Source organism: Dendrobates tinctorius, unplaced genomic scaffold (assembly GCF_039654945.1).
Source record: "Dendrobates tinctorius isolate UK_male_01 unplaced genomic scaffold, ASM3965494v1 ptg000256l, whole genome shotgun sequence".
Taxonomy (NCBI): domain Eukaryota; kingdom Metazoa; phylum Chordata; class Amphibia; order Anura; family Dendrobatidae; genus Dendrobates; species Dendrobates tinctorius.
In genome coordinates, this window is record NW_027361923.1 from 2,359,526 (window position 1) to 2,372,900 (window position 13,375).

Below are 13,375 nucleotides of genomic sequence, written 5' to 3' on the forward strand. Positions count from 1 at the left end.
GTAACCATGTCACATCACACGGGTAACACTGGTAACCATGTCACATCACACTGGTAACCATGTCACATCACACTGGTAACACTGCTAACCATGTCACATCACACTGGTAACACTGGTAAACATGTCACATCACACGGGTAACACTGGTAACCATGTCACATCACACTGGTAACCATGTCACATCACACGGGTAACACTGGCAACCATGTCACATCACACGGGTAACACTGGTAACCATGTCACATCACACTGGTAACCATGTCACATCACACTGGTAACCATGTCACATCACACTGGTAACACTGGCAACCATGTCACATCACACCGGTAACACTGGCAACCATGTCACATCACACGGGTAACACTGGTAACCATGTCACATCACACTGGTAACCATGTCACATCACACTGGTAACCATGTCACATCACACGGGTAACACTGGTAACCATGTCACATCACACTGGTAACCATGTAACATCACACTGGTAACACTGGTAACCATGTCACATCACACTGGTAACCATGTCACATCACACTGGTAACCATGTCACATCACACTGGTAACACTGGTAACCATGTCACATCACACTGGTAACCATGTCACATCATAATGGTAACCATGTCACATCACACTGGTAACCATGTCGCATCACACGGGTAACACTGGTAACCATGTCACATCACACTGGTAACACTGGTAACCATGTCACATCACACTGGTAACACTGGTAACCATGTCACATCACACTGGTAACCATGGCACATCGCACGGGTAACACTGGTAACCATGTCACATCACACTAGTAACACTGGTAACCATGTCACATCACACTGGTAACACTGGTAACCATGTCACATCACACTGGTAACCATGTCACATCACACTGGTAACCATGTCACATCACACTGGTAACACTGGTAACCATGTCACATCACACTGGTAACCATGTCACATCACACTGGTAACACTGGTAACCATGTCACATCACACTGGTAACCATGTCACATCGCACGGGTAACACTGGTAACCATGTCACATCACACTAGTAACACTGGTAACCATGTCACATCACACTGGTAACACTGGTAACCATGTCACATCACACTGGTAACACTGGTAACCATGTCACATCACACTGGTAACCATGTCACATCACACTGGTAACACTGTTAACCATGTCACATCACACTGGTAACACTGGTAAACATGTCACATCACACTGGTAACCATGTCACATCACACGGGTAACACTGGTAACCATGTTACATCACACTGGTAACCATGTCACATCACACTGGTAACCATGGTCACATCACACGGGTAACACTGGTAACCATGTCACATCACACTGGTAACACTGGTAACCATGTCACATCACACTGTTAACCATGTCACATCACACTGGTAACACTGTTAACCATGTCACATCACACTGGTAACACTGGTAAACATGTCACATCACACTGGTAACCATGTCACATCACACGGGTAACACTGGTAACCATGTTACATCACACTGGTAACCATGTCACATCACACGGGTAACACTGGTAACCATGGTCACATCACACGGGTAACACTGGTAACCATGTTACATCACACTGGTAACCATGTCACATCACACTGGTAACACTGGTAAACATGTCACATCACACTGGTAACACTGGTAAACATGTCACATCACACTGGTAACCATGTCACATCACACTGGTAACACTGGTAACCATGTCACATCACACTGGTAACACTGGTAACCATGTCACATCACACTGGTAACACTGGTAACCATGTCACATCACACGGGTAACACTGGTAACCATGTCACATCACACGGGTAACACTGGTAACCATGTCACTTCACACTGGTAACACTGGTGACCATGTCACATCACACGGGTAACCATGTCACATCACACTGGTAACACTGGTAACCATGTCACATCACACTGGTAACACTGGTAACCATGTCACATCACACTGGTAACACTGGTAACCATGTCACATCACACTGGTAACACTGGTAACCATGTCACATCACACTGGTAACCATGTCACATCACACTGGTAACACTGCTAACCATGTCACATCACACTGGTAACACTGGTAAACATGTCACATCACACGGGTAACACTGGTAACCATGTCACATCACACTGGTAACACTGGTAACCATGTCACATCACACTGGTAACCATGTCACATCACACTGGTAACCCTGGTAACCATGTCACATCACACTGGTAACACTGGTAACCATGTCACATCACACTGGTAACACTGGTAACCATGTCACATCACACTGGTAACACTGGTAAACATGTCACATCACACGGGTAACACTGGTAACCATGTCACATCACACTGGTAACCATGTCACATCACACGGGTAACACTGGCAACCATGTCACATCACACGGGTAACACTGGTAACCATGTCACATCACACTGGTAACCATGTCACATCACACTGGTAACCATGTCACATCACACTGGTAACACTGGCAACCATGTCACATCACACGGGTAACACTGGCAACCATGTCACATCACACGGGTAACACTGGCAACCATGTCACATCACACGGGTAACACTGGTAACCATGTCACATCACACTGGTAACCATGTCACATCACACGGGTAACACTGGTAACCATGTCACATCACACTGGTAACCATGTCACATCACACTGGTAACACTGGTAACCATGTCACATCACACTGGTAACCATGTCACATCACACTGGTAACACTGGTAACCATGTCACATCACACTGGTAACCATGTCACATCATACTGGTAACCATGTCACATCACACTGGTAACCATGTCGCATCACACGGGTAACACTGGTAACCATGTCACATCACACTGGTAACACTGGTAACCATGTCACATCACACTGGTAACACTGGTAACCATGTCACATCACACTGGTAACACTGGTAACCATGTCACATCACACTGGTAACCATGGCACATCGCACGGGTAACACTGGTAACCATGTCACATCACACTAGTAACACTGGTAACCATGTCACATCACACTGGTAACACTGGTAACCATGTCACATCACACTGGTAACCATGTCACATCACACTGGTAACACTGGTAACCATGTCACATCACACTGGTAACACTGGTAACCATGTCACATCACACTGGTAACCATGTCACATCACACTGGTAACACTGGTAACCATGTCACATCACACTGGTAAACATGTCACATCGCACGGGTAACACTGGTAACCATGTCACATCACACTAGTAACACTGGTAACCATGTCACATCACACTGGTAACACTGGTAACCATGTCACATCACACTGGTAACACTGGTAACCATGTCACATCACACTGGTAACCATGTCACATCACACTGGTAACACTGTTAACCATGTCACATCACACTGGTAACACTGGTAAACATGTCACATCACACTGGTAACCATGTCACATCACACGGTTAACACTGGTAACCATGGTCACATCACACGGGTAACACTGGTAACCATGTTACATCACACTGGTAACCATGTCACATCACACTGGTAACACTGGTAAACATGTCACATCACACTGGTAACACTGGTAAACATGTCACATCACACTGGTAACCATGTCACATCACACTGGTAACACTGGTAACCATGTCACATCACACTGGTAACACTGGTAACCATGTCACATCACACGGGTAACACTGGTAACCATGTCACATCACACGGGTAACACTGGTAACCATGTCACATCACACTGGTAACACTGGTGACCATGTCACATCACACGGGTAACCATGTCACATCACACTGGTAACCATGTCACATCACACTGGTAACACTGGTAACCATGTCACATCACACTGGTAACACTGGTAACCATGTCACATCACACTGTTAACACTGGTAACCATGTCACATCACACTGGTAACCATGTCACATCACACTGGTAACACTGCTAACCATGTCACATCACACTGGTAACACTGGTAAACATGTCACATCACACGGGTAACACTGGTAACCATGTCACATCACACTGGTAACACTGGTAACCATTTCACATCACACTGGTAACCATGTCACATCACACTGGTAACCCTGGTAACCATGTCACATCACACTGGTAACACTGGTAACCATGTCACATCACACTGGTAACCATGTCACATCACACTGGTAACACTGGTATCCATGTCACATCACACTGGTAACACTGGTAACCATGTCACATCACACGGGTAACACTGGTAACCATGTCACATCACACGGGTAACACTGGTAACCATGTCACATCACACTGGTAACACTGGTAACCATGTCACATCACACTGGTAACACTGGTAACCATGTCACATCACGCGGGTAACACTGGTAACCATGTCACATCACACGGGTAACACTGGTAACCATGTCACATCACACGGGTAACACTGGTAACCATGTCACATCACACGGGTAACACTGGTAACCATGTCACATCACACGGGTAACACTGGTAACCATGTCACATCACACTGGTAACCATGTCACATCACACTGGTAACACTGCTAACCATGTCACATCACACTGGTAACACTGGTAAACATGTCACATCACACGGGTAACACTGGTAACCATGTCACATCACACTGGTAACACTGGTAACCATGTCACATCACATGGGTAACACTGGTCACCATGTCACATCACACGGGTAACACTGGTAACCATGTCACATCACACTGGTAACCATGTCACATCACACTGGTAACCCTGGTAACCATGTCACATCACACTGGTAACACTGGTAACCATGTCACATCACACTGGTAACACTGGTAACCATGTCACATCACACTGGTAACACTGGTAACCATGTCACATCACACGGGTAACACTGGTAACCATGTCACATCACACTGGTAACACTGGTAACCATGTCACATCACATGGGTAACACTGGTCACCATGTCACATCACACGGGTAACACTGGTAACCATGTCACATCACACTGGTAACACTGGTAACCATGTCACATCACACTGGTAACACTGGTAACCATGTCACATCACACGGGTAACACTGGTAACCATGTCACATCACACGGGTAACACTGGTAACCATGTCACATCACACTGGTAACACTGGTAACCATGTCACATCACACGGGTAACACTGGTAACCATGTCACATCACACTGGTAACACTGGTAACCATGTCACATCACACGGGTAACACTGGTAACCATGTCACATCACACGGGTAACACTGGTAACCATGTCACATCACACTGGTAACACTGGTAACCATGTCACATCACACGGGTAACACTGGTAACCATGTCACATCACACGGGTAACACTGGTAACCATGTCACATCACACTGGTAACACTGGTAACCATGTCACATCACACTGGTAACACTGGTAACCATGTCACATCACACTGGTAACCATGTCACATCACACTGGTAACCATGTCACATCACACGGGTAACACTGGTAACCATGTCACATCACACTGGTAACACTGGTAACCATGTCACATCACACTGGTAACACTGGTAACCATGTCACATCACACGGGTAACACTGGTAACCATGTCACATCACACGGGTAACACTGGTAACCATGTCACATCACACTGGTAACCATGTCACATCACACGGGTAACACTGGTAACCATGTCACATCACACGGGTAACACTGGTAACCATGTCACATCACACTGGTAACCATGTCACATCACACGGGTAACACTGGTAACCATGTCACATCACACGGGTAACACTGGTAACCATGTCACATCACACGGGTAACACTTAACTCTGCCCCCCAGAGTTTGTTTTATCTCCAGGAACCATCTGCCCCGGAGCCTGGAAGAGGTCATGAGGTCATTTATATAAAGTGATAAAACATGATTTCTCAGTAACAACATATCTGAAACACACAGGGAGGACTGTTTTCAGCGTTCTATAACCCGTGTGCCCATAGTAATAGTTTAGATACGTCAAATGTGGTGACAGATTCCCTTTTACAAAACGTGTAATTGCAACAATTTTCTGGTAGAAATACTTCATGGTGAGCCCCATCGGGGACACTGCCAAAAATGTCTGTAAAGCGATGGAATTAATGGCGCTTTATAAATGAGTAAAATAAATAAAATATATACCGTATACAGTATTCTTACACACAAAGGTTATTAACTGATCTTTTGACTGAAACATCTTGTTGAAGGGAGGTATATCTGCTTTTCATAATCCATCCACACTGCATGGGGATCTGTGAGATCTGTGGTGTGCACACTGTCTGGGGATCTGTGGTGGTCTCACTGTCTGGAGATATATGATGAACTCACTGTCTGGGGATCTGTGGTGGTCTCACTGTCTGGGGATCTGTGGTGGTCTCACTGTCTGGAGATCTGTGGTGGTCTCACTGTCTGGAGATCTGTGGTGTGCACACTGTCTGGAGATATGTGATGAGCTCACTGTCTGGAGATATGTGGTGGTCTCACTGTCTGGAGATCTGTGGTGTGCACACTGTCTGGAGATATGTGATGAGCTCACTGTCTGGAGATATGTGATGAGGTCACTGTCTGGGGATCTGTGGTGGTCTCACTGTCTGGAGATCTGTGGTGTGCACACTGTCTGGAGATATGTGATGAGCTCACTGTCTGGGGATCTGTGGTGGTCTCACTGTCTGGAGATGTAATAAAGAAAACTTGGCACTCAACTTCTAGAATATTTTTTGGATTTTTTAATGCAGCCAGAAAATAAGGCGCTTCGGCCTCACTGGCCTTCATCAGTAACAGACTGCAGTATAGTAGTTAATCGCATTCAGTGTGATAATAGAAGTGACACCATTGTCACTTTAAACATCCCTTGTCATGCACTAAGCGCTGGGCATGGAGCCTGAATCAAATAGTACCTGGGTGGGTGGGGGTGCCGGCGTGCAGACATCAGCGACACAGTATCTGGAGATCTGTCGTGGGCACACTATCTGATGATCTATCATAGTTGTTGAAAAAGACATGAACTGCCCATCCAAAACTTTGAAGTATTGCTGCTTTGCCAAAACTTACAAAACTGGCCATGAGGTTCTTTGTTTAACGTTCTGATGGCCATTTATTATCCTGAGAAATGTTTGCTTATAGCACTCTAGAGTCCTGTACGGCTTCTCACCACCCATTAGTAAAAGGGGCTGATGGCAATAAAGTCTGGACCCCTCACTCCAGGGGGTATATAGAAGTTTCATGATCTGCATCTATGGCTACTATTGTGTAGCACGTCTGGTAATAGTAATGGTGGCCAACATGGCAACTGAAAGATATACCATTACTGTAAAGGGCAAAAAAGTATATACCAACAACATAAAAGTCTCCCAAATTGTGTTCCACTACAGAATCAATATCTTTTAGATGTTACTGTACATTATTGCGTTGTACCCATGGAAGCTTCCAGTCGTGTTACTAATGGAGAAGCCATCTCAACCGTACTGAGCAACTACAGCTGAGGGAGGGGACTCCATTTCTTGCCTATGTGAGAATGATACAGTCTCCGTCTAGTATTTATACAGTGGAGAAGAATAATAAATGACTGCGTTGGGCTTGCGCTGGCATATGCCTTCCGGCTGTATGCAGTCCTGGCACATGTCTTGTGTGGAATGAGCAGCCATGAAGCCACGGCTAATAACGAAGCCGAGAAGTTTCCCCAGTGAATCGGAGCAGGAAAACTTCCTCGCATCCCAAGTAATAAGCTACATTTTTCATGATTTAGCAACATGACCTGAATTGAAGGCAAAGCTACTTTACATTTTCCCGAGGTCTCTTGTGTGATTATAGTAATTAACTCCGCTCCAAAGCAGAAAACGGCGTCTCCTGTGTCCAAGATAATATAGCCAAAACATACACAATTACTTGTTTTCTGGATGTGCATCTACTAGAGGATTGGAGACTAGAATAAGTAGCTTTTTGGAAGTGCTTTAGCGTGCTCGATGACTTGTAGTGCGGGAGACTTGCTTTGTGCTCCCAACACACGGTCACATCCAGCTTCAAGATCCTCCTCTAACAGGTTAGGACCATCCTCCATCGTACCATACCTAAAACATCTCTAAACCCCTAAGACCAGTAAATGTCTATCCAGATCTGCTCTTCTGTACAGGGCTACTCACAAAATTCAACATTTTGAGATGTTTTCTTCATACCTGTTTGCTAGACCTGGCGCTAATGCACCAAGCTAGCAGACAGTCGCAAGCCACAATTCATGGGACCGCGAGCACACATGTGGCTCCCGAGCTACAGGCTGGGGACCCCAGGTCTAGGCTGTAGAGGTCCGCGTCCTGGTGGCCTTGAAGCTGTGTACTGTGCTGTATTATAGACCAAGTCCCCCCTAGTAACATTGCACCGTTATACAGTGTCTGGTAGAACATGCCACTATTCCTGTGTTCTCTGTATGATAGATGCAGATGAGCTACAGAGACTCTACAAAATTATATGGATCTGCTTCAGCTCAGTACAACCAGGAGCTTCTCATTTTTGTCACCACTCTACAAAAAAAATGACAATCAGGTTTGTTGTATGATCCGACTCTTGATTTCATGTTTCTGGTGCACAGATATGTCCGCTCTAACCTGGGTTTGAATTCTGAGGATTGAAAAATTTCATTATACAAATTAAACACAGTATGGCGACATGCTAGCAAAACCCTCAAGAAGTCACAGTCCACATCACAACCACTAGTTAGCAACATTGCATCACAACCACTAGTTAGCAACATTGCATCACAACCACTAGTTAGCAACATTGACACACTTAGCATCAACGTTTCCTTGGTTGGGTATCGAGAAATCATGTTTGTTGGAGGAATATGTTGCGATAAGAGGAACGATAAAAAACAAATATAATATTTCCTACAGACCACCCATCATCTTAAAATGTCGGGATGGTACTCTGATTACTCCGTAATGACTTTTTTGGAACATCATTGACGAGTCGGCTGCTGCACAGAGATCGAAGAGGAACTGGGAGGCGGCCGTCAGAGACGTCCAGACTCCCTGTTAATGATCGCGGCCTGTTTGATCGTTGTACACACAGCACTGAATGAGCACAGTCTATTTTTACAAAATAGACAAGTATTCCCTCTACTCCTACCCGATAGCAGCAAAAATATATATAAAAGAAATTAAAAAATTAAAAAATGACACAAATATTAGGCCCAAATATAATGATAAAGATACCATTTGAACATCCGAATGAGAAAAAAATCTAGAGCTCTTTAAAACCACACGTGCAAAAAAAAAAAAAAAAGGGATCATAAATGGAGGAGTATGGCACAAGTTCCACTAATAGGCTGTTTCCACTAATAGGCCAGTCATTGGAGAACAAACAGTGAGCGTATGGTAAAGTGCCTTGCGAAAGTATTCGGCCCACTGGAACTTTTCAACCTTTTCCCACATATCATGCTTCAAACATAAAGATACCAAATTTAAGTTTTTGGTGATGAATCAGCAACAAGTGGGACACAATTGCGAAGTTGAATGAAATTTATTGGTTATTTTAAATATTTGTGGAAATTCAAAAACTGAAAAGTGGAGTGTGAAATATTATTCGGCCCCTTTACTTTCAGTGCAGCAAACTCACTCCAGAAGTTCATTGTGGATCTCTGAATGATCCAATGTTGTCCTAAATGACTAATGATGATAAATATAATCCACCTGTGTGTAATCAAGTCTCCGTATAAATACACCTGCTCTGTGATAGTCTCAGGGTTCTGTTTGATGCACAGAGAGCATCATGAAGACCAAGGAATACAACAGGCAGGTCCGTGATACTGTTGTGGAGAAGTTTAAAGCTGGATTTGGATACAAAATGATTTCCAAAACTTTAAACATCCCAAGGAGCACTGTGCAAGCGATCATATTGAAATGGAAGGAGTATCATACCACTGCAAATCTACCAAGACCCGGCCGTCCCTCTAAACTTTCATCTCAAACAAGGAGAAGACTGATCAGAGAAGCAGCCAAGAGGCCCATGATCACTCTGGATGAACTGCAGAGATCTACAGCTGAGGTGGGACAGTCTGTTCATAGGACAACAATCAGTCATACACTGCACAAATCTGGCCTTTATGGAAGAGTGGCAAGAAGAAAGCCATTTCTCAAAGATATCCATAAAAAGTGTCATTTAAAGTTTGCAACAAGCCACCTGGGAGACACACCAAACATGTGGAAGAAGGTGCTCTGGTCAGATGAAACCAAAATCGAACCTTTTGGTAACAATGCCAAATGATATCTTTGGCATAAAGGTAACACAGCTCATCACCCTGAACCCACCATCCCCACGGTCAAACATGGTGGTGGCAGAATCATGGTTTGGGCCTGCTTTTCTTCAGCGGGGACAGGGAAGAGCTTTAAAATTGATGAGAAGATGTATGGAGCCAAATACAGGACCATTCTTGAAGAAAACCTGTTGAAGTCTGCAAAAGACCTGAGACTGGGACGGAGATTTGTCTTCCAACAAGACAATGATCCCAAACATAAAGCAAAATCTACAATGGAATGGTTCACAAATAAACGTATCCAGGTGTTAGAATGGCCAAGTCAAAGTCCAGACCTGAATCCAATCGAGAATCTGTGGAAAGAGCTGAAAACTGCTGTTCACAAACGATCTCCATCAAACTTCACTGAGCTCGAGCTGTTTGCCAAGGAAGAATGGGCAAGAATTTCAGTCTCTCGATGTACAGAACTGATAGAGACATACCCCAAGCGACTGCAGCTGTAATCGCTGCAAAATGTGGCGCAACAAAGTATTAAGTTAAAGGGGCCGAATAATATTGCACGCCCCACTTTTCAGTTTTTGAATTTCCAAAAAAATTTAAAATAACCAATAAATTTCATTAAACTTCAAAATTGTGTCCCACTTGTTGTTGAAAACTTCCAGGGGGCCGAATACTTTCGCAAGGCACTGTATATACACTTCCGATCCAACACATGGAATATTTGTGTATACCCCCTGGTATGGTCACTGCCAGCTCGGCAATAACAAAAGTAACTACTCCCTGCCACCACCAATCTTTTACAGGATTGGACACCAGCCAGGTAGTGTTTCAGAGGTGTGGTTTACAGAACAAGAGGAACAAGAACTGTTACATTTTATAGTTAATGCAGTGTTTATAAAAAATATATAAAAGATTTTACATAGGAGACAAAACGATACAGCATATACAATTGCATAAGATAAAAGCATAAACAAAAGAAAATCACTAAACCTGACGTCACTGCAATGGCTTCAGAGCTCTGTGGATGGAAGCAATCTGATTGAAAAACGTGAATCAAGAATACACGGCGATGCATCATAACAGGGCTGGTCATGGAATGTGGCTTCAGTTTCAGAAAATGAGATTCACAACATTCATGATATTCTCACGTCTGACGATAACGGGCATTCGATATCACCGTCCTATTTTTTATCGTGATTTTACCTTTCCATAGGTGGTGAACATGGCATGGCTGTTGTCATCTATCAGGCCACTATTGATTTGGGGCTGATTGGGACGTCTCACATTTATGAAAAAATATGCATATTCTTCCCTTCGTAATCCTGAAGTTGAAAATGTATATCCTATCAATATCGGATCTATACAAACCCAAATATTCACAACTGTATATTGGAGACCCATAGTCTTATCCCTCTTCAATCCACAAACCCTAGACTGTCTGTTTCCCCACAATTGATATCCTGTTTCCACCATTTGGTCGCTGCAGGTGGTCCCAGCCTTAAAGAGGATTTTAATTAGTTTTGTCACTTCTTCTTTAATTAGATTGTCAGCTCTTTCTCCTGAAGATTCTGTGCAGGGGGGTGGGGGGTGATTTCCCCCTCCATGGAACGGCCTTATGTATCTTAATTTGTCTATGGCAACGTGCCAGCCTTGCATCAAGTCACTGTTCCTCGCTTTGGTGCCTGCATGTAGGACACATTGTTTGCTTGGCATGTCATCGTAGCAGGAAAGATTAGATTAGTGGCAATGTTCTTCTCTGTAGCTAATGAATGAGGGTGCTAGGTTCTATTAATTGAAACATACTCGGATATTAAGGGTGTGTGCACACGTTGCGGATTCTGCTGCGGATTTTTCCGCGCAGATTTGTCAAATCCGCAGGTAAATCTGCATGTCCAATGTCTTGCAGTTTAGCTGCGGATTTACTGCGGATTAGCCTGCGGTTTTCCCCTGCGGTTTGACACCTGTCATGGAGCAGGTGCCAAACCGATGCGGTATCCGCACAAAGAATTGACATGCTGAGAATTTCAATCCGCACGGAAAATTCCACAACGTGTGCACTGCATTTTTCTATTTCCATAGACTAAAAGGGTACTGTACAACGCAGCAGAAACTGCTGCGGACCCGAAGGGCCAATTCCGCTGCAGATCCGCAGCAGAATCCGCAACGTGTGCACATACCTTAGAGGGAGAGCGAGATTAATTGGAACATACTCGGACATAGAGAGAGAGATTGACTCTGTCCCAGAACGGCGTTAAATTTCAAGAAAATAAATTCTTCCGGCTTGCTCAGTTTAAAGAAACGGAATCCGTCAACTGATTCCGTCATTTGACGGACGGGGACGGATCCGTTGCCCATAGGCGCCCATCCTGTCAGACGACGGACAGGCACGGATCCGTCACCGTCCGCCTTTTCAACGCAGACAAAAAACGTTCCTATGGACGGTTTTTTTTCAGGCGAACACCAAATTTATGACGGATCCACCGCTTGACGAACGCAACGGTCGGCCATCCGCCGCCAATACAAGTCTGTGGGGAAAAAACGGATCCGCCAGGCAAATCCGTCAGATCCGTTTTTTTCCCCAAACGGTGGATTGTGACTGATGCCTGAAAACGGAAGTGTGAAACGGGACTATCTAGCAGTCTATGTTATGGACGTTTCCTTATGTGTGTCTTTTTCTTCCTCCAGGCGGATCAGTTGATGTTTGCCCTACATTTTGTGCGCGGAATGCATTCTGAGCTGTTCCAGGAGAACGTAAGTAGTTAGAAAATTATCCTTACAGGGTTCACACCTACGGATTTTATGTGCAGATTTGTGTTGGTAAAATCCACAGTGGATTACAGTAGCAAGCAATTAATTAAGGATCAAGGACCGACACGACATCTCTGAAAAGTGTGCAGCCACACAAGGACCCTGTAGGTAATGGAGTCCTCGACCACCTTGACAAACCATGCAGTTACCGGGTATTCACAATTTATCTCTTTAATTGACAGTCTACAAATAAAACATGGCGGCACTTTATGGTGAAGATTAATGCTATAAATAATGATGAGAACCTTAGTAATTGACATTAATGTGAGACTGAAGTGTCTGAAGTCTGCACCTAGCTTGCAG

At 44.4% G+C, this 13,375-nt stretch overlaps 1 protein-coding gene across 2 annotated transcripts in view; it reads left to right on the forward strand.

Annotated features, from left to right (window-relative positions):
- Nucleotides 1–13,375, forward strand: part of DYNC2H1 (dynein cytoplasmic 2 heavy chain 1) — a 537,791-nt gene that overhangs the window by 302,018 nt on the left and 222,398 nt on the right. For both annotated transcript variants that reach the window (XM_073558365.1, XM_073558366.1), the window contains exon 71: nt 12,950–13,015. In XM_073558365.1, coding sequence (XP_073414466.1) covers nt 12,950–13,015 — 66 coding nt within the window. The remainder of the gene's footprint in view (nt 1–12,949; nt 13,016–13,375) is intronic.